Raw genomic sequence first — 22,130 nt, forward strand, 5'->3', positions numbered from 1 at the left:
CGAGCCGGCACAGGACACTCCCAAACGGACACCACCCAAAGTCAGGAGAGGTACGAGGTCCAAACGGACTCAACGTGAATTTTAAAAGACGCCTAACTACAATTGAAGAACTCGTCAAATGACGTGATCACTATAGCCATGATTTTTTATGTTGATATAATTACTTTCAAACAGACAGCGTTCATCGGGAGTACATTTTATCACTTTCACTTGATTTTTCACTCTTTCTCTTGTTTTCATTCAGTAAGGTTAAGTTTTTATCAAGCGAATTATCACCCTCATAGGCTAGTACTTACACAGACAAGTATATTTCGTTTTTCATATCTCAGGGCCATCAAAGACAGCTGCAACTAATTAAAAACTGCCCTAGCCCATGGTAACTCGCTTGTTCTTTTTGTTGTTGTTGTTTTTAATTATTACACATACGTATTAACCATGTCCGATTTGGCATTGTTATATAATGTGAAATAGATTTTGTTGTTGTAGGAACCAACAGATCATGAGAAACAACTAGTAGATAATAAGGAGAAACCAATAGATCATGAGAAAGAACCAATGGATTATGAGAAGGAACCAGTCCGTTATACGAAGGATCCAGTAAATCATGGCAACATAAAATCTCTTTATTCATGTAATAAAAGAGCAAAATATTGTTAAGGGTGACGTCATCTTTGTGTCCTCCAATAGATCCTAGAAAGGAATCAGTAGATCACGAGAAGGAGCCAATAGATCACGAGAAGCAACGAGTACTCAATACGAGGGAACCAGTAGATTATAAGAAGGAACCAGTTGATCATGGCAACGTGAAATATCTTTGTTAATATTATAAAAAGAGCAAAATATTGTTAAGGCTGACGTCATTTGTGTCTGTCTTCCAATAGATCATAAAAAGGAACGAGTAGATTATAAGAAGGAACCAGTAGATCATAAGAACGAACCAGTAGATCACGAGAAGGAACCACTAGATCCTGAGAAGGAACCACTAGATCCTAAGAAGGAACCAGTAGATCATAAAAGAGAACCAGTAGGTCATGAGAAGGAACCAGCAGATCATAAGAAGGAACCGATTTTTTCGAGGGGATGGGGCGGCTGTACACAGGCTAAAGTAATTATTCGTGGCGGTAGCCATGCCAAGGAATCTAAGACGAGATATTGGGGAGGATCCTGGGAACTAGTACCTGATTTCTGAGTCGCCGGTCAACAAGCAGCGGATCTTCTATCAAAGATGGCGGACAATAGTGCAAGTAGTGTAAGTCAAGTAAACCGCGTTGTCCTACCTGGTGATGTTATCGGTAGTGTAGCTGATTTTGAAGGAAGTCTCGAAGGGAAAAATAAAATTAAGCTCGGTCCAGGCTTAAGAGAAGAAAATGGTTTGATCGTGGTCTACAAAGCAGGGATTTTTAGACATCGAAGCCCGTCAACCTACTTGATCGATTGCAATCAAAGGAGGGTTAGTATCATTGGAGAATTTCTGTTCAGACTTACCATTCCATGTTTGTTTTTGTTTTTTTTTCCTGGTTGCGTTGCACGGGACCATTTCTGGCCCATTGTCGTTGCGCGAAATATAAAACACCGTGCGGCGTGATACTAGAGGAAACTTTTCCTACAACGTGACTTTGGTTTAAAAGGTCGCATCGCAAGATGACAAGTATTTGTAAAATTGATTCGTGTCAAATGGCTGCCGTCGAATTATTTTGCGCGTAACCTTCGCAGGTTTCTGTTTACTCTTCTCACACCAGCGAGAAGAGGTCAACAAAGAAAATGCAAGGGACCTGGGCTCAAACGTTGCGGACACGCACTGTTATGTTGAAAATTGTATCATGTAACATTATCTTTAGATAGAGAAAATAGGCAAGCATTTTCCCGGCCCTTTTACCAGTGTATTTCCTCTTCATTCATTTGGACTTGGTTAGCTGACATGTTTTAGAGTGCCAGATTGCCTTGTGATAGATTGAGAGTCCAAGCCCCAGGCTGGACCAACACTCAAGGTCTTAAAATAACTGAGGAGAATGTGCTGACTTCGTTATGACGTTTTCGATCATTTTAGTCTACTCAGATGAGGACAATAAAGTATAGGTCTAGGCTCCAGCATCTACTTGTAAAGGTTAGCAGGGAATGTTAAAAGAATCCATGCACCTCTCACAAAGAATAGGGATCACAGTTTCTGACGTTGTAGTTAGGTCTGGTTAGACCAGACCACACCGAAGAGAGCTTTCAAAAAACTCTTCAAGGACATGTTATTTTTGTTCTTGAGACTGAGGATTGCAATGTTGAATTGCTCCTTCTACTTAAAAAAATTACTAATAATTATAAACTGACTTTATAATTTATATTCTGCATTCTATAGTGTTTCTATTTTCTTTTGTTTAGTGATGCAGTTATATATACAAGTTTTTAAGTGGCTGTCTTTTTCTAGAAATGTTCTTATGTTTAAGCTTTATTTGTAATCTATCACCACTGCTGTACCTCTAATTCCCACCCGCCTCGACTAGCTCCTGCTATTTGCGGGCGTGAACGGTCTTCATGAACATGAAAGTTTGCTTGACCACCGATTAATGTTGATATCTTGTAAAACGTGTAGATTGGATTCATAATAATTAGATTCATAATAATAATTAAGTAAATCTCAATTAATTAATAATAATTAAGTAGATGTCAGTACAACCTGTGAAGTTTAAAGGTCTAATAAAGTTGATTGCTGGTTAGATTGTTTATAGAGGCTACCATTCAAACCAGCTTTGAAGCTGAACTGAGCTAGCCTGTCTTAGTATGGCAAGTAAGTATTAAATGGATAGAAATAAATTGATTTTTGACCTGTGTTTCAGTATGTTCCAGTGAAAGAAGAGAGAGTTATTGGGATCATAACAAACAGAGGCTCTGATAGTTATAAAGTAGACATTGGGGGTGCATTGCCTGCATCATTACCAAGCCTAGCATTTGAGGGAGCTACAAAGAAAAATAAACCCAATCTTCAGGTACAGGAAAAAAAAAAAAAAAAAAACCAAAATCCATGTACTTTGTCTATCTGGCTGAACCATTTTACTCCCAGATCTTATTAGCAATTCTTCTTATTATATTACTGGCAGTGCCCATGGACAATATGAAGCGCATGCTCTGTTCTGATTGGCTATTTGAGTGGAGAAGATGGGGCCATGTTGCCCACTCTGGATTGCTCACTTTAATCCCTGTTTATTTGCCTCATTTTTTTCCCACTTCTATGGACCTTGGCTGGGTCCATAACAATGCAAAAAAAAAAAAAAAAAAAAGGACCTGGCCAATATCCAGCTATCTTAACCACCTCATGCTTGGTTCATAACACATATTTAAAGTCTGCTGTACAATTCTTATGATGATAGTTTGGAGAATCTAAACTTTTTCTTCTTACCACATTTTGATGTCATTTGTGATATATTACTGAACATTGTCACACAGCAACATGAAATCTATTTGTTAATCGTTTGTAACTTGCTACACTACCTCATTGTTTTGAGTAAAATAATGTTCAACTGATCAGTTTTATCAATTCCAGATAGGGGATATTGTTTATGCCAGGCTTTGTGTTGCAAATAAAGACATGGAACCTGAACTGGACTGCACAGATGGCAGTGGAAAAAGTACTGGTCTGGGACAGCTGTTGGGTGGATTTATGATCAACTGTTCACTTGGTCTTTCAAGAAAGTAAGTGAGATTTCTGAAAGTATTTGAATCCCATACGGTAATTGGTTCTGTGGCCCCAAGTTATGCTGCCTGTCCCAACTGTCAGGGAAAGGTAACAAACTGCTGGGAGGGTAGGGAGAGTGGGGAATGGGGATGTGGTGAGATGAATAACTTTGCTTTCCATGGTTACTCTCTCCACTCAAGGGTGTGAATGGGCACTGGGGAACTGTTAGGGAAGGTAATGAAATACCAGAAGGGTGGGGAGGGTGGGGGATAGGGATCTGGTGAGATGAATAACATTGTTTTCCTTGGTTCCTCTCTCCACTCAAGGGTGTGAATGGACACTGGGGAACTGTTAGGGAAGGTAATGAAATACCAGGAGGGTGGGGAGGGTGGGAATGGAGATCAGGTGTGATAAATAACATTGCTTCCCATAGTGCTCCTCTCTCCACCCAAGAATTTCAATGGGTACATGCAAACTCTCAGGGAAACTTGACAAAATGTTAGTGGAGGGTAGGGAAGAGAAGGGAAGGGAAGGGGTAGTTTGTGACGAATCAACATCCCATCGCAAGGAGAGTGGTTTTTACTTGTAGTCTTGTTTTGCTTCAGAAGCCAAGATACTGTAAGCTCTGCCTGGAATGACCTGTATGCTTGGAAGTCAACTTTACCTTGTGCCTTTAGCAAACTTTTGTGTGATTCTCTTGTAGACTGCTGAGCAAAGAATTTGTTCTTCTAAAATGTCTCGGAAAGTACTTTCCATTCGAATGCACTGTGGGAATGAATGGAAGAGTGTGGATCGATTCAGCTTCAATACCTCATACCATTGCTATTGCCAATGCTGTAACAAACTCGGAATATATGAACAACAATCAAATTGAGACAATGGTGAAACAGCTTGCGAGAGGAATACAGTCATAAGAATGGTATATTAAGCTTTTACTTTGATTCAAGGTCTTCAATTGTGACTGCAAGAACTAGAAAAAAATGTCAGCAAAGTGAGCATGTATTTAGGTCTCTGGTTTTTTATCATCTCTCAGTTAGTGCATGTGCTATTGATCAGTTTAGCAGGCTGTATTTCACTGTACAACTTGCTAAATTGAAAAGTTTGTTTGAATTCAAGTCCTGCTTGCTTAGCACTTGGGCCATAAATCCAAGCAGAAAAAAGTTGGCCCATGACTTATAGTACAGACCTCTTACTTAGAGCCTCATATTTCAGTGTGTGGCCCACTAAATTCAAAAGTCTGTTTGAATTTATGTCTCCCTCCTAGATTTCAACCCAGAGATATAAGAAATATCTCACTAACCTTGTTTTTTTGCTTTCTCCGTGCTATCAGTTACAGAACTTAATTTTTTTTTTCTGCTCAGATTTATGGCCTGCACACTTTTCATTTGGGTCATAAATCCAAGCGCAAAAAAGTTGGTCCATGACTTACAATATGGACCTCTCACTTAGAGCATCAAAGTGTGTGCAAAATCACCTTAAAAAGTTCCCCATGAAATAAGTTGGGTTCTCTGAGGAAACTAAGGATGGTTAAAAAGTCATATAAGAGATCATGGATGGTCAATTGTATGGTAAGCACACTATATCGCTTACTGCAGCTACAACTATAAGAGATGTTGTATGTCAAAAAATTGGTTCCCAATGTTAATCTTTATTTAATTATTACACACAGATTTTATTTCTTAACATAATAAAAATAAAAAAAAAATTATGGTATATCTACTTTTTTAAAGTCCTGCTTCGAAAGAAAACTGTATGTTCATTCAATATTAAAATATAAATGTTTTTTCAATGCGATAAAAGACCATGTTATAAATTGTTAGGTGAGTTGCTCTACAGGGGATGAAACAAGCTTCTTGACTGATATCTCGCCACTCATAACCTTCTCTCGGATGGTGCCTCTGTGTTTCAAAGTAAAAACCAAAGAGCGCATCCTCCTCTTGTAGGTATTGTTTATAAGTCTACCAAATGTATGGAACACTGTTCTTTCAATAAGCTCTGGTAAATGTTCTGAAGGCTGAAAAATAAGGAAAGGAGATTGAGTCAGTAAACAAGTGAAGAATCAAATTCCCAACCAGGCTGTACATTAAAACTAGCAAGATTTGAAAAGGTTTTTTTTTTTTTCTTTCCAACCCATTAGTTTTTTAACCCTTTACAATCTAAATCATCAGTATGCATATTCTCCATACTATTCTCTATGCATTTCCTAAGGGGCTGACAAGGAGAATTTGTTGTGCTATCGAGAGCCAAGTGGCCCATCCAAAGTAAACAATGATGAAAAAAAATTAGATGAAATGCCTCCCTCATTTTCTGTTATTGGGTTGGTTTGTTTCTTTGTGACTGAAAATAGATGTCCCATCATAGCTGTAAATTAAAAATACAAATAATTTTAATCATACGGTCATTTGAAGAGCATCAGCAATCAACTGCCTCCCCTTTCCTCTTAACACTTCAGTCTTCTTGTCACAATGAACCTCTATTAAGGGTTTCTCCTTTTCCAAGTCTCTGACAAATCGTCTCCATCTCCTGAACACAACCTTGGCTTGTTGCCGTATCTCCTCGGTACTTCCCTGACGTCGCAAACGATTCACCGTATGTCCAATTTTGGTGGACATTAACACTTCTTTTGACAAATTTTTTGCGCCCAAGGCTTTCAGTGCTGACAAAATTGTTTCCGATGTGGAAACTTCATTCTCCAATTCGAGCTTTAGACGCTGTATTTCTTCCACTACAACCACACTCTTAAGAAATGAACAAAAAGGTTCATGTTGATGTTAGTCTGATCAGGGGGCTATTACTTGAAAGTACTGGTAACTTATCGGGTCCGTAAAGCTGTTCTGTTTTCATTCAAGATAAGGGTTTATGAAAGAGAAAGCTTTGTTTGCGTTAAAATGTATCAGAATAGTGTACATTTTTGTCTTCAACTTTTACCAAATTATTTTATGACTTATTTAGACTCTATTCTTATGCACTGCACTATCGATGAACTTTCATAAACGGTACTACAGAAATTGTAAAAGGAGTATACAGATATCAAACTTAAATTAACATAACACAGCAGAAAATTTGATGCTTTACCGCTAGGCTTTCAATCGTTGATTGCTTCTTCCTGTTCGCCGTCTCCGTAATTTTCCGCTCAGGTTTGGGGGAGCGTTTAGTTCGAATGACAAACTTATCCATAACGAGTATCTAACGATCTTGTTTCTCCTTGAATCTTTTCATTTTAAGTATGATCCAGACTTAATCAAGTTCTAGACGTCGGCCATATTGATTTCTCTGGCTGGCCGGGTTACTAAGGCCTGAAAATAAACTGGCGGGAAAACCCTCATCCAAGGAATCGTCCCAGGGACGGGACCCATCCCAGGCATTTGGCTTTTGAGGTAATTCGTCAACATGTGTTGTTTATTTCGTAGAAACACTTGCTTGAGTCGCAAACTTGACTAACCAGTAAAGGAGAGGTTTTCTGCAAACAGAAAACACGCTTAAAACAAACGAAATTACGACATAAACAACTGAAACAAAAACTCACCGACTGTTCGAGCTCATGGTTTACAAACAACGACAATACACGGCAACAAAACATTTTCTGAAATGAACGCAACGATTTTCTTTTTCAAAGCAAATGGGCGATTGCCCGGATGTTTACGTAAACATAGGCCCGTAATGGGAGCTACAACATGAAAGAGGGTAGGTCAAGGCTTCAAAAATGTTAATAGGCGGGTTTCGATGAGTTTTAGAATTTTAGACTTTTCCATTTGTTTTCATTTATCTTTTACTTGTTTATTTTTTTTTCGCTCAAAAACCGCTGGGCTGCCCAGTTGAATCTTGTCGAGGCGCTATGAAATTAGCCCTATTTGGCGATGGAGAGTTCAGAATCAATGGCGGGACGTGCGCAAGCGAGTGCGTGTGTGCATTGATCTATGATCGACAGCGGGGCAGAAAGAGGCTGGAACCCTGATAAACAGCCTCCCGGTTAGCTCAATGGATAGAGCGCTGGACTGTAGTGCGGGAGGTCGAGGGTTCGAGCCCCGGCCGGACCAACACTCAGGGTCTTAAAATAATTGAGAAGAATTTGCTGCCTTTCTATAACATCAAGAAATGGTTAGATATTCTAGTCTTCTCGGATTGGGACGAATAAATGGAGGTCCCGTATCCTGCAGGGTTGGGGTAGGAGACGTTAATTTCCCACACACGCGATTACTGTGTGATGGATGTCCTCCCCTGGGGTGGGATGGGTGGGTTTATTTACAGCTGAGGGCCATGTGCTACAAAACTCTTTACTGGGTTAATCATGTATTTACCCTCTTGAAAAAAAGAACATTGTATTGTATTGTATTGTACAGTTTTCATTACGGGGCATTTCACAGTTGGCGCCTTTGCTTTTAGCATTGGAACTGCCCAGTCATTTAGTTTTATAAACCAAAGACATATTAGTAGACGATCCCAGCAAAAAACTGCAGTATCTTTTATAAATTTCAATCTCACATCTAAATATATCTTCTATCATTCTCGTCCCATCAGTCACTACTTTTTCGTTTCTCTTATCACATGACTAAATAAGAAGGGGGCTCTGGAAACAAGAGTGTTATTTTATCGCATGGCAGACTTATCAAAATGCTACATTTTTCACAAACCAACTAACCGACAAGAGAATGAAATTTTTAAACACTAAAGAAGTCCAGCCAAAATTACTTACTTGCTTCAGATCGTTTCAAAAAGGAATCGTATCGAGAACGCACACTCCACATATTGCTGCAGAACCTTAACATGAAACTCTTCCTAGTTTTAAGTAACACAGCGGTCAAACGCCGAACATGCGCGGGGGGATCCGTTCTGACCGACCGCGCGCCAATTTTCCCGCGCAAAGTTTCAGAGGAAAACATACGAAACAACTGCCGGCTAACTTGCACAGTAAGCGAAAGATAATTGAAACATTCATAGAAATCTGTAAAAAAACAAAAGTGGGAAAAACGGAAAACACTCGAGACTTTTCGAACACAAAGCATTCTGTAAAGAACAAGAAAGATGGAAAGTTTTGAGCTCGATAAAGAAATATAGAAAGATGTTCTTTCGTCTTGTCACGAGCATGGGACGAAGAAAAAATTCTGAGTTCCCATGAGGATTCCGCGCTCCAATGCTCTACCACTTAGCCACAGAGACTCTTCGGTGAGCTAGACCACTTACGACGTTCATATATGACGCGCGTTCTGCATACTGCGGGGTTCGGAAACGTCTATAGCGTCATATTAAAAAGCAATTACCAAGAAAGTTATATTTTATACAGCGTCATGTTTTAAAGAGCTTTACCGAAAAAGTTGCACGATTTTAAAACACCGTGACTAACTGGCTTGTGTGGTTGTTGGTAACTCGTGTGACACAACCTGGTTCTGACAGCTTAAAAGCACGCCATCTAGTCATCACATCGTTCGCACGTGCGCAGACGTTTGACCGCTGTGTTGTTCTTAATACACTTGTTCTGTCTCAGGCTACAGCCTTAAGTATTCTTCAACCAATCCATGCAGCAGAGCCCCACTCATAACGAGAGACTCTTTGTTATTCGCATCCTCAAACAGGAACGACCGCTGTCCATAATTACAGCGAATTCGCGTACAAGATATATAGGGGAAAAGATTTTCAATGACCATTGATGATGGTTTACTTGATGGGAAGTCATAAAATTGTCCGGTTGCTACTCCATCTAAGGTAAACATGATCTGTCCCGTCGATAATATTACTGCACAGCCCACAACATCCGGGACCCTGAAACTTTGTTGCTCGTACGTGTACGCGTGCGGAGTGGGACTGGACGACTTCGGAAACTGAAGATGGCCGTCATGTACGTCACAATAAAATTTTTCCCTTGTTTCCACATTGATGAAACCCATTTGTTTGACTCGGCATGGAGCGAATTTCAGTTCTGCTTCAAAGTACAGACAAGGCAGAACGGGCTCTGAGGAAGAGGAAAATCTTAAGTGACCATGTTAACCAGAAAAACAGAAGGAAAAAAAAGGCACTACATAGGTTAATTACTCTGGAGAAAAGGTCTTGGATCTTCGTTGTTTTGCGATTCAGCCTGTGGTTAGATCGCCTAAAATTACTAAGCCTCGATACCTGGCTAGGATTAAGTTTCACCGCATAATCAGTCTTCTAGTGTTATAAACAAAGAATAAGCGAGTTCCATCATGTTTACGCATTCCTTACCTATGAAGGACTCTCCCAGGGTTGCTTCTTGTGGCCAAGCGTTAAGGCGCGACCTCGCTTCAAAGTGCTTTCCAATAGAGTCCCTCAAAGGGCCTAGGCCCAAATATGGAGTGCTGGTCACGTGTTTTTCTTCAAATGGAGGTCTTTCTTCGTTTGCTGTCTCGTCACCAGTCGACATCACTCCATACGGCGAGGGCTCTGGTTCGGTTCCAGGAAAAATTACGTCAAGTCCGGATACTTTGGGTGGCGAGCTCTGGGGTGTGGTGAAGACACCAGAGGAAGGTGTAACAAATGTTAAAGAATTATTTGTAGGTTCGGGAGATAAGGCGAGAGAAGATTTGCTCAAAGAGGATGTGTCCTGGTAGTCAAACAACACATTTGATTCAGCCACGCTGTGTTCCAGAGAAAGAACGGACGGTTGTTCCTCTTTCATAACAGCTCTAGAGGGCTCCTTGTTACAAGACTGGATCGATTGTCTTTGAGCTGGGAATAAAATGAAAACAAATGAAAACCTTTCACGACTGTCTATCACAGCCTTCCTCACATACTAGCTCCCTCCCTTTCTCCGAAAGAACTCTCTCTTTCTCTCCGATCGATTTCCCATTTCTCCTATCTTCTCTTTCTCCCTTCCCTTCTCCCTTCCTCTTTCCCCTTCACTTTCCTTCTTGCCACCTTCTACCGTACCATCCCTAATTTTTTTCCTCATCATCACTTAATCACTCACTTTCCCCATCATATTCGAATTATTATAATTAATCTTCGGTGCGCACAAGATTTTCTATGAACTACAGGTAATCACAAAAAAGGGACTGGTACATTTGAAGATTTATGGGTACGTTATTTTTATTTATTTATTTTTTTAATGCAAGTCTTTGAAATTATCACGAAATGAAAGGACCATTCTTGCACCTTTTTGTCTTTCCAACATATTAACTTATAACGCTTGTTGTAAATCATCGGTGCATACCAATTAAAACACTTATCAACGGTTTAATTAAGTGATCACACTTTTCTCTGTATTGGTTATTCGAACACTAGTTGCTTTCTTTGAATTGATAATTTTAACTACAACAGAAAGACAAAGCCCTTAAGGTTTCCCAGTAGTTCTAGAAAGAACATTCTATTTTTTAAGTAAAAGATAATGTTACTCAGTGAATAACAGAGCCACACTCGGAGAAAAAGAATTACGAGTGCTCGCAATAGGTGCTGAACCTATGACCTTCCAATTAGTACTCTAACACTGCGCTATAGGAGACTCCTGGTAAGCTAGGCCGTCTAACTAAGTCCATGGTGACAAACATCCTGCATACTACTACGAAAGAATACAGAAATCCCTCTAAAATCCACTTCTGGATTTGTCATTGAGCAATAAGTACAACTGTTGGTGAATCGCAAAGCTCTCATGAACACACCTGTATCATCAGGCTTAGCTACATCCGAAGCCTCAAGTTCCTGATCATCAATCACTTCCTCATCTTCCTCCACAATGCTTTCAAAGCTACCGCTGATCGGCGTCCAACAAGACGATAGGCGCAGTGAAGCTTTCTTTACCAGGTTAGAGACCACGTGACTTACGGCTATGTACCCATCAGGCATTTCGTATCTGTTTAGCAACAAAAGATACCTGTCATATCTGCTGTAAAGCAAGATGGATAGCTGTATCCAAGATCCTTTGGCTTTTCGTATGACAGACGCACCAAAACAGTACTTCGTATACCCGGTGAATCATCACGAACGCTACACGATAAAGGTCTTATTAACCCTTTACACTACAGCGCATCGGCGTCACTCCAAGAGTCCCCCGGAGCGCGCTAACATCAATATCTTTTCACTGATTTTTTTTTTTTTAACTCGCACGACAGACTTAGCCGAAAAGAGGAACTGCTCGTGGTCTATTTTAAACTAGCCGTGAAGTTTTGAACATTGTGAAAGTCATTTTCTATGATCAATACGGTTATAGACAAAGAATAATTGCACACAATGTGTTAAATGAACTCAGCTAATAAAACCAAATTATCTTGTAATACCCCCATCCCCCCTCCCGACACAGTACCACAATTTCTTAAGAAACTTACCACCTTCATTAATTTGGATAATGTAGGGTTTACTATATCAACATAATTTTGTGTCAAAAAAAGTCACACCTGAAGGGCTTGTTACCAAAGTTGAAGCAGCAATGCTGGTCCATGGCGATGGACGCCGCAGGATACCAATTAACTCCAGGGTTTAGCCCCCTAAACGCCACACCCATATCTACTCCGTTCAACCAGAAGGAGACTTCTCCATTCCAAGAGAACAAACAACTCAAAACATCTCCATAACTCCATTCCTTTCCATAGTCATTGCTCAGTTGTTCACAAGGGGGTCCACTCCATACTTTACACCGCGCACCATCGAATGCGCATGAGTTCTTGTCGTCACCAACCCCTACGCCTCGCTCGGGACCGTATCGGCATTCTTCGGTTTGCCAGCCTAAAGAGCGAGAATATTGATTTCAAAGAATATACCATTGATGGAGTTAGGAAACTGGAGATCTCTCTGCAGGAAAAAATAAAACAAAACAAACTGGAGATCTATCTACAGGAAAAAAAAAACGGACCAAAAACAAAACAAAAACAAAAACAAAAACAAAACAAAAACAATAACAAATAAATGACAAAAAGAGTAAAACAATTAAAAAAACCAAAACAAAAAGAACAAAACAAAACAACAAAAAATAAAACAAAAACAAAAAAATGGAGAGGCAAGGAAGAACGCTAGTGAAAAATATGCTAGCGAAAAACACCTACCTATTTGCAGTATTCCTGTACACTTCAGGGTGACTTCATAGTACCAGCCAGCAGGAAAAGGAGGCACTGCACACATCCCCCGTCCTACACACATGGTGGCATGCACGCTTTCAAATGTCCAGTTTGGATTTGAAGCCTCCAGACGATCAGCACTCAGCACAAGAGCCGGCGTCTTCGTCTGCTCGTCAAGCTCCACCCCAAGCTCTGCATGACCAGAAAAACAAACACAGTAGCTTCACGGACAGGAATAACGAGGACCAGTAGCCCATGTTAATTAAGAGCGAAGATGTAGCTGGATGTGCATGGTCGCGTTACAAAATGATGCAAAAAGGCTTATCGTAAGCATGCACACTGAGGTTATTCTTGGCGTAAGAGCTTGAACAAAAAGGGGGGTCCACGTCTGCCTTGCAGAGCCTTACCAAGACAGCAGTCAAATGTCCAGGATGTTTGAGTGGTTCAATTTTGGCCTGCTGCGCATTCATTTCCCGCGCAAAATTTCAGAGGGAAACATAAGAAACGACCGCTGTCACGCTGAATATGCGCAAAAAATGTTCACAGATATTTTAAAAGGAAACACATTAGGGAGAAAGGGCAACTCGAGTCTTCCCAAAGACGAAGCTTATTCGATCAAGTGCGTGTTCGGGTATCATCTTTATTCAACACTTTGTTGTGAGTTGATTTTTCTAAGTGGTTGTTTGTAACCTCTCTAAGCAAAATTCGCTGTGACTGCCCGAAAACAAGTCCTTTCGTTCTTACAGCATTCACATATTCGCAGACGTTTGACCGCTATGTAAGTCTCCCATATATTCATACCTGTAGTATACTTTTCCAACATCGTCATGCAGCAGCATAAATTCAGTAACATCTCAGTGGCAAGTTCAATCTGTTGAATAGTCGATGAACTACACGAGGTGGTCACAAGTCGACACCATAGGATCCGCATAGTTCCAGCCTTGGAAAGGTGCTCACGAAACTCCTCTAGATTTGAAATCAAGTCCATACAGTTGTAGAGCGTGATTACACTTAGGCCAGTAAGAGTGGAGAACGCTTCATCTAAGTCGTCTTGAATTATCGCTTCTCCTGTCACGCTCTCTGTCAGGAGAGGTTTCGTGTTGGATTTTTTCATCAACGTGTTATGAAACGGGGAGCCGCCTTTTACAGAGGTAGGTTCATCTGTGGTGGAGCCGTGAACTGGAGTTCTTAAACCACTTGCAGTTAGTTTCACTGCAAACGAAAGGTAGAAGGCAACTAATACACCAGACAATTTAGAGCTTCAACACTACCCCCCCCCACCTCACCCCACTCTATCCCCCCCTTGAAGCGTCAACATCTTACCCAGCCATTAAAAACTTTGGAAGAGCCCCACTCAAGCACTATTTTGTACTGAAGGACTCTGTGTGATTAACGAGTTTTGCAGATTAACCAAAGTCAGGTATTGGTTTTTGGTGCTGCTGTTGAGTTTTACGCTGGTAACATCATTCTACGAAGTGAAAAAGTTTCTTCCGAAGCGGTTCGTTCGCGAATGCAGACTCATAACTTTAAACTTATCCGCACACACACACACACAAAAAAAGTAAATTAAGACACGTGTACTGATTCCGCTGGAAAGACTTGACACTTCCGTTTCAAGTTATCCAACCCCAAACAGGAAACGTTAAAAGTCCCCACCTTCGGAAAGATCAATAGCCAATGAATTTCCCGGGGGAGGGAGGGAGGGGGGGCTGATGTTAAAGCTTCGAATTGATCGGCGCATAATAGCTTCATTATCAGCCAGCGCAGTAAACAGTTTCTTTAATAAAATTTACTCGTTCTTCACACCGACAACTTACCTTCTTCTGGTACAGTAGATACATTTCCTCCTGGAGAGGAAACCACACGACTAACTGCGTTTCCCTCGACTGGCTGTTCACTCTCGTTGTCACCGAAGTCTTCTGCTTCAGTTACCAGGATACCTGTTTGTCCCATTCTTTCAGTTCTTGTTTTAAGTTGCTGTTTCAGCCTCTGGAGCTGAATAGAGTTGATTAAGGATAAAAGGCTAAGAACACAATCCAGGACTTTATGTTCGGAGAATTTTTCCTGTCATTTTTATAAAAATAGGTACACATTAGAGACCTGAATAATATTCTGAGACGACTACAGTAAGGAATGAAGGATTTTCCCGATTGAAACACAGGACGCCAGCGAAATTGCCCCTGTCAACACGACACCGACAAACCATTGAGTTGAATAAAGCGGGGGGAAGGGAAGATGGAAAACAAAGCCAGCTGTAAAGTAAAGCAAATTGAGCAAAAGCACATAACGATGCCCCTGAAAACCCTCTTGGGGAGCCCCTATCCCATGGGTGAAACCGCTGCACGCTGCATTGGGTTGGTTTTAACCTTGCTTCAATTTTATTTAGTCTCAAATAAGTTAAAGCAACCTTACATGGATCTCCTGGGAAATACTGATTGCAGTAATAATCTTCATTGCTCCGATACAATGAGCTATTAGCAATGGATTGGCTCTCAGATGATCAGCTGTCTTGTTTGTCATGCTGTAAATCAACTGCACGATGTACTCCAAAAACCCCTCTGAGTTCACCATCACTAAAATAAAAAGCAAAGAGCACACGTGTTGGAGGCGCATTGGTCTCAAGGACTAGCATTCCGTCCAGGGGGGGGAGTAGAAAAACTCCTAGTCGCTTCATGCCACGGAAACCAGTTTTAAAGCACCGGCCCAATGGGCCACTAGTCTTGTAAACAGACTTTACCTTACCACACATGTAAAATAAAATATAATCCTAACCATTACAGTTTCGTCAAATGTGATTGCCGCATTAGCAGCTTTGTTATTCCCTTATTGTTCTGTAGAGTTGTAATCGGTAAGAGTCATCAGACATTTGGCTGTAATTGGACACTGTTAAACAGAAAGTTAAGGCAGCCAATCAAACTAGGTCCTCTTAGCAAAAGCAATCACAGAATTGATTACAATAACCAGAGCAACAACGACTTGCCCTACAATACTGGGGAATTTCCAAAACGGAGGAATTTTTTACTTTAGACAGTGTCTCTACTGCAAATACTTTCTCAAATAACTCTTGGTTTTTTTCGAAAATTTTAATGATTGTGATTAATTGGTAACATGACTTCGTGTCGTCCAATCCTCGTGATTTACAAGTCAGACTCCCGCTACACGATCACCAGATTTTGTAATCACTCGTTTAACTACAGACCAGATTGGTCTCCATTCTGTCCTATTAACATTATTAATTTATCAAAGTTTGGGACTTTCTTTACTTCCTTCATACTCTTGGGGAACCGCAAACGCTGTAGGTATTACATTTTCTTAAATAAAAATACTTTTCAAGCCTATGGAATTAAAAAATTATATGATTTCTGTAGCATGTCTAACCCTGAAGGAAACATTGGTGTACTGTGCGAATGTTAGACCTGATACAGTTTGAAGGGAACTGCACAAACCTTCTTTATGATGGTCATGTCTTGCTAGAACTGTCAGCAGCTCCAATTCTGACACTTTGCTGATGGCGAGCGAAGCAGGCGTGCTCATCAAAAGATCAATCAGTGGTAACAAAATGTAACCTTGGACCTGCTCATTTGAATAGTACCCTGCAGAAAGAATCACATGGGTTATCCATATGAAAAGACGGAAGCAAAAACTAACTGAACTTACAGACTTCGAATTCAGTGGTTTACGATTTGTTGACTTACAAGAAGCAATTAGAAAGGTTCGGGAGACGAGGAACCTTTGGGAAATACTCAGAACTAGTTCCGAAAAGCGATCAGACTTAACGAAACGAAACTATTTCAAAATCTTTGACATTCCCAGAGCATCGCGCAAAAGAGAAAAGTCCACAACAACATTTGTGTGGTTATGGGTAAGTCTTACTGATCGCAAGGCGAGTTGTCAGACCGTCCGACGACTTCGGACTTAAACACTCTGGCTTTTAAAGGTCACAAGCGACGAAATCATAAGCGGCATCTGTATCTTGCTTCAGATTTTTTTCAGCTCCATCCCAATCGGATCATGTCGCCGACGCTCGGGAAAACCAGCCTTTGCTGGTGTCATAACCACAGCCTCTTTTAAGATCTTTTTAAATTCTTACCTAAACTGAGCGTCGTGGACAGCTCAACAACATCAAAGCCTCGTTGAAGAGAAATCCCTACTGCTCCATCTCTTCGCTTGTAACCGCAAAATGTCCAAAGTTCGCCAGTCTTGAAATCCCAATCTTCGATACCAATGTCTTTCAGACTCAGTTTTGCCTTGTCTGAGGACGGGAATAAAAACAACAACAGTGGAAAACTTGGGGCGACAACACTGGAAAACTTGGGGCGATTTTCATGGCTTCAACTTGGATTGACGTCTTGCTATACGGCACTAATGCTTGTGCGTTTTAAACGCCATGAGAGCCACGGCCGGCTGGGACATTGGATCTTGACCACTGTAACTTTGACAGATTGGTCAAGGGGTAGAGACCTGACTGAACACAGCGGCGTAACTTGGTAGGGAGGGGTGGGGGAACAGGCTATGAACTGACAGGTATACAATACATGAATCGTCCTGAAATAAACAACAATTTCTCAAGGAAAGATTCATTCAAACACCACTCGTTTTTTCGCCCTTGTGATTTTGCCGCGGAGGACCGCGGGCTTCGGTACTCTTTTTTTTTTCCTGTAGCGGGCATCTTGGTTTTGTAATGTTTTGAGCTCAAATTAATTACTTTATTTGCCGACTTCTTACTGCTTATTCAACTGTTCTGGAATCGAGAACACAATTTAACTTACCAGACATATAATATTCTGCCTCTCCTCGCACAGCTATGAAAACCAAGGTACCAACTGGTATCATATCAACAAAATCTACAAGTTGGTCGCTGGCTTCCTTGTCATGTCCGGTATCGAATGCAGCAGCCTCAGTGACTTGGAATGTCATGAAGTCCATCACCACAATATTAATACCAGGTTTATTAGGACAGTGTTCCTTGCCGTTGATTAAAATACTTACACGCTCACCATTTCTGTACCCAAGTGACTTAATACGCACTGGGATTTCTGTGTCTAAAAGGAAACATCGCAAACCGTAATTTCTAGAATGATCCGCACAATATGGATATGCAGAGCGCACGGTGTAGCACTCTTTAAGGTGCTACAAGCTGAAGGTAAAACAAGCTGAGAATGAAAGGAGCATTTGAAACAATGCATTTTCAAAATATTCCACCTTGAAAGCCATTTGAAAGTCTTTATTTCCCTCAACATTTTTGGGCATTTTAGTGTGGAAGATGGAAAGAATTTTGTATTTTTGAAGTAAAACATATTATTGTGGTCTGGCTGTAACCCTAAAGTAAAATGTAAGGAAATGTGCTCTGGATACTCTTTGGACCTTTAATATCAAAAGTGTCACGTGGTGAAATAAATTGGGAAAGCTGATTGATTTCTAGAAAAAAATTTATCCCTGAAGATTTTTTTTTCTATCTGTCAGTACAACCAAACAATCACAGTACGCAGCCCTGTCCATGTAATTAGTCATTTATAATCCAATCCACTTACCAAGAAATCCTAACATGACGAGAGTCTTGGCTGCATGTGTTGAACACTGTGGGTGATCACTGTCCCCAATTGCTAACTCCATTAGAGGCTTTAATCCTCCCAGCATAATGATTTCTTTCTTGACATCATCAGAAGTCATGGCCATGTTCAGAAGTAGAGCTGATGCCCAGAATTGCAGTTCAGTATCTGTTGATACTGAGTAAGCCAGCACAGCTTTAAGGCAGCCATCCTCTAGGACTCGGCTTTGTAAACTTTCTGGATGGTGATAATATGAAAAGATAAATATTACATGAGATTTTACCACTTTTACCCTTGAACTCCCAAGATCTGATTGTTAAATCTCCCCTCTAGCTGCTACACATTTCCTTGTTAATTAGTTAAGAGAATTTGGTGTTATATCAGGATAACAACTTCCTGATAAGTTTGAGTATTCTCATTACCTGTTTACTGCAATATTAATGGATATTTTTGGGAGAAGTTTCACATTAATCACTTCTGTTAGACTGGGCAATAGGGTTAAATCCTGAAAACTCACTGTTAAACTTCTAGTTGAACTTACCTATAGTACAAAAGAGACCAAGTAGTTCTGCCACCATACGAATCAAGATGTTATCTTGCCTGCAGGCCAGTGGAACAAGGGACTTGATAACATCAGTGGCCATGGAGAGCACCCTTAAAGCTGCTGCTCGATTTGCAGCTGGATTTCCAGCTGGATCAAAAATTGTGTCAAAAGATTGATCTTGTTTTCATTCCACAATTAGCCTTAATCATGTTTTCTTTGAAAATTTACCCAGTACCACCCCAGACCTCCCTTTTAATGAGGGGTGTGGTGACACTCAAGAGGAAAATTTTTCCAAAAATCACTGAAAGTAAAACAATAATATTTCTTTATGGAAATATCAGGGAAGGGGAAAAGATTTATGAAAATTCTAATGAAAACAAGGCTTGGGGGTAAATTTTCAGTAGAGGACATTTACAATTACAATTTATCACTTATAGAGCGCTATTTACAATGACAGATCAACAGCACTTTACAATCAATCCTAACCCGCCCATCCCACCCCAGGGGAGGACATCCATCACACAGTAATCTCGTGCGTGGGAAATTAACGTCTCCTACCCCTAACCCTGTAGGAGACGGGACCGCCATTTATTCGTCCCTATCCGAGAAGACTAGAATATCTAACCATTTCTTGATGTTAATTAGAAAGGTAGCATATTCTTCTCAATTATTTTACGACCTTGAGTGTTGGTCCGAACATACAGGACATACAGTATTTGTGCACAAGAGCAATTCAAAAGCCTTCCCTTCACTCTGTAATTAGATAACATAAATTTTATAAATACAGAATGTAGCAAGGGCACCCATATAACCACATTGAACAAATAGAAATTGAGAGTCCCTATCTAACACCAACCTTCAGAGAGGACCAAGTCATGAAGCAGAACCACTGACCAGTGGACAATGTCAGTGTCACCTGATGCAAGACACACTGGTATTCGCGCCACAAGTGAGGAACAGTGAAGCACATTGCTCCTGAAGGATTTGCTTCCAACACACAAGAAACTGAGCAGACGCAAAATCAGTCTCTGTAGGGTTGCTTCACTTGAGCATAAAACATTCTGCAGGGATTTGACAATGTTTGGAGTGGCACAAATTTCTGCTTTGTAAAGGTCTTGAATAGCAAACTGATGCAACAGTCCAGCTGCCCAGTAAACAAGGTCACCGTCATCTGTGCAAAAATGTCAATTCATATAATTAACAATTACTCCACAAGCACGTAGGATATGAAATGATAGATAGCCAACGGGGCACGTAGCACCAAGTTGGCTATAATCACCTCATATCCAACAAGCGCGAGTGGAATAATTGTTTTATTAAAAATGTTGAATTCAATTATTAAATTTTATTAAATTTTATTAAATTCTTAGCTCCCTTTTAATTTTAAGCTGACACATATGCTTGCCACATTTGTAGATTATGGTATATTGGTTGATATATCATAATGGCTAAGCCAATAAAAAGTCTTGAATTGCATTATCCAATGATCTAGTTTTTAATAATAGATATAATGCCACAATTAATAACATACCATACAATCCCTATAGTTTTAGATCAGAAGATTTGGTGTTTAAATGAAACAATTTCCTCTAGTTCCTATGTACTTTACTTCTCATCCAGGCTTTTTGTCAAGAAACATGGAAACACGCTACGAGTAGAATATTCTCTACATCCAAATGAAAAATAGCTACTGTAGAGCCAACAAAGTTAGTGGCAACTGAATTGTGACTATAGTGAATTCTCTGATGCCTGATACCTGCTTAACAAAAGTTGTCATCACCCTGCCATGTCATCAAATAAGTTACTGTACATGTAGCTCACGTAGCTCCTTTTTCTGCCTTTAAAAGCACACACAACCCACAATTACCCTATTCGCTCCGACGAAGGGCTAACGCTCGAAACATCAGCTTTTATAATCGTAACGGTGGCCAATTTACCATTTCAACTTTGTTGATATATTCAAATTATTTCGTTACCCCCACCGACGCAGCCCCAAACAGTTTCTTTAGAAACTATCAGCCTTTATTACTGTACATGTAGTTGCAATACTGTAAAATGTAACACCAGAATTATAACATTATAGCATTATTGTACAAATGCACGTACCAGTACTAGTAAGTGCAGGTCATAGGTGCAAATTAATCTCTGCAAACAAATATGACAAATTATAGTTCACCTGCTCTGAGGGAAACAACCGCCGTCCTAAAGACATCATATTTGGCCATCTCCTTAAGATGTGCAATCTCACCCTCTGTAGTATTGTTCACAAACATCACCATGGTGTGCAGACATGTCTTCATGAGAACCAAGTCTCCTTGATTTCTCACAAGCATCGCCGAGACAGCTGGTATCACACCGTTGGCTAACAGTTCAGGTCGCAAGGAATCACACGATGCCAGCTGATGAACAATAAACAAACTCCACCGCATAACTTCTTTACTTCTACCCTCCGAAATCAGCTGCAAAACAACAGCGAAAATGGACGAATTTGACTGAGCCAGACGAAGTTTAATGCTCTCTTCATCGTATATCAGATGAAATAGCGATTCGGACGCACATCTTTGCAAACGAACATCGTAGCCTCCCATCTTGGATAGCCTTCTGTAGCCAACTTGCACTGATTGAACGAGGGAGTGAGAGAGCGATGCTAATATTTTGTGTTCAATCAACTTCTCTCTTTCGTTGCGTTCCGAGTTTTTTACCAACATAGCTAGTGCGACAACTGCCTTCAAGACTTGAAATTCGTCATCACTGTAGCAGGCATTTACGATAAAATCCAGATTATTATTCTTCATTGCTTTATCTAGCACAACTTGTTCAGCACTCTTCCTCAGTGAGTAGTTGGAAGAGCGCACGAGAATTTCCAGATCCTCTAATTTAATGTTATCTTCCAGATGGGACAGTGTTTTTCGTGTACATTTTTCCCTTATAAATTTTCGTAATTCAGCGAGACAGAAAGCCGTCCCTAAGCCTGAAAGCAGGCCAGCAGTGAGCCAAAGAGCTTTCCTGTTGTCGAAGGCCATAGCTAAAAGTTCTAAAGCGAGATCAAAGCTCTCATTAATACATCTGTCGGCAAAGTTGAAAACGCTTTGACAGTTGGCGCCATATTTCGAAAACACAGCACATCATTCGTCGCCTCGGTTCCGTCTTCTGTTAAGGAAGCTAGCACAACCACTTTATGTCTGTCAAGATTGGAACAGGTTAGGCCACAAATATCTGTGATAAAACCTTCACGAGAAAATCTTACTGCAGGAATAGAAGAAGTATAAATTTTGCGTTTCTCTGCGAAAAGCTAAAACGTTCCAATCAGAAGAAGAGATAACAAGTAATTTTAGAGACACTTTATGCCTTGTATCAGATGTATCATTAAGTTAGTG

At 40.4% G+C, this 22,130-nt stretch overlaps 3 protein-coding genes across 3 annotated transcripts; 1 reads left to right on the forward strand and 2 right to left on the reverse strand.

Annotated features, from left to right (window-relative positions):
* The first annotated feature begins 1,219 nt into the window (after positions 1-1,219).
* LOC111342426 (putative exosome complex component rrp40) lies at positions 1,220-5,374 on the forward strand. The gene is made up of 4 exons (XM_022949505.2): positions 1,220-1,450; positions 2,826-2,975; positions 3,530-3,678; positions 4,365-5,374. The coding sequence occupies exons 1-4, from the start codon at positions 1,226-1,228 to the stop codon at positions 4,573-4,575; spliced, it is 735 nt and encodes a 244-aa protein (XP_022805240.1). The 5' UTR covers positions 1,220-1,225; the 3' UTR covers positions 4,576-5,374.
* Positions 5,290-6,951, reverse strand: LOC111342415 (transcription elongation factor A N-terminal and central domain-containing protein 2). Its single transcript, XM_022949493.2, has 3 exons — positions 6,737-6,951; positions 6,058-6,399; positions 5,290-5,675 (listed from the first exon to the last, which is right to left on the reverse strand). The coding sequence occupies exons 1-3, from the start codon at positions 6,836-6,838 to the stop codon at positions 5,478-5,480; spliced, it is 642 nt and encodes a 213-aa protein (XP_022805228.2). The 5' UTR covers positions 6,839-6,951; the 3' UTR covers positions 5,290-5,477.
* Positions 6,952-8,101: 1,150 nt separating this feature from the next.
* On the reverse strand, positions 8,102-22,080 carry LOC111342199 (uncharacterized). The gene is made up of 15 exons (XM_088738300.1): positions 20,930-22,080; positions 19,610-19,924; positions 18,751-18,900; positions 18,192-18,446; positions 17,430-17,702; positions 16,751-16,912; positions 16,107-16,253; positions 15,073-15,233; positions 14,478-14,724; positions 13,462-13,872; positions 12,649-12,852; positions 12,004-12,331; positions 11,272-11,462; positions 9,860-10,342; positions 8,102-9,608 (listed from the first exon to the last, which is right to left on the reverse strand). Exons 1-15 carry the CDS (start codon positions 21,774-21,776, stop codon positions 9,145-9,147), a joined length of 4,638 nt encoding a protein of 1,545 aa, XP_088594426.1. The 5' UTR covers positions 21,777-22,080; the 3' UTR covers positions 8,102-9,144.
* Positions 22,081-22,130: the final 50 nt, after the last annotated feature.

This window comes from Stylophora pistillata, chromosome 11 (genome assembly GCF_964205215.1).
Source record: "Stylophora pistillata chromosome 11, jaStyPist1.2, whole genome shotgun sequence".
Taxonomy (NCBI): Eukaryota; Metazoa; Cnidaria; class Anthozoa; order Scleractinia; family Pocilloporidae; genus Stylophora; species Stylophora pistillata.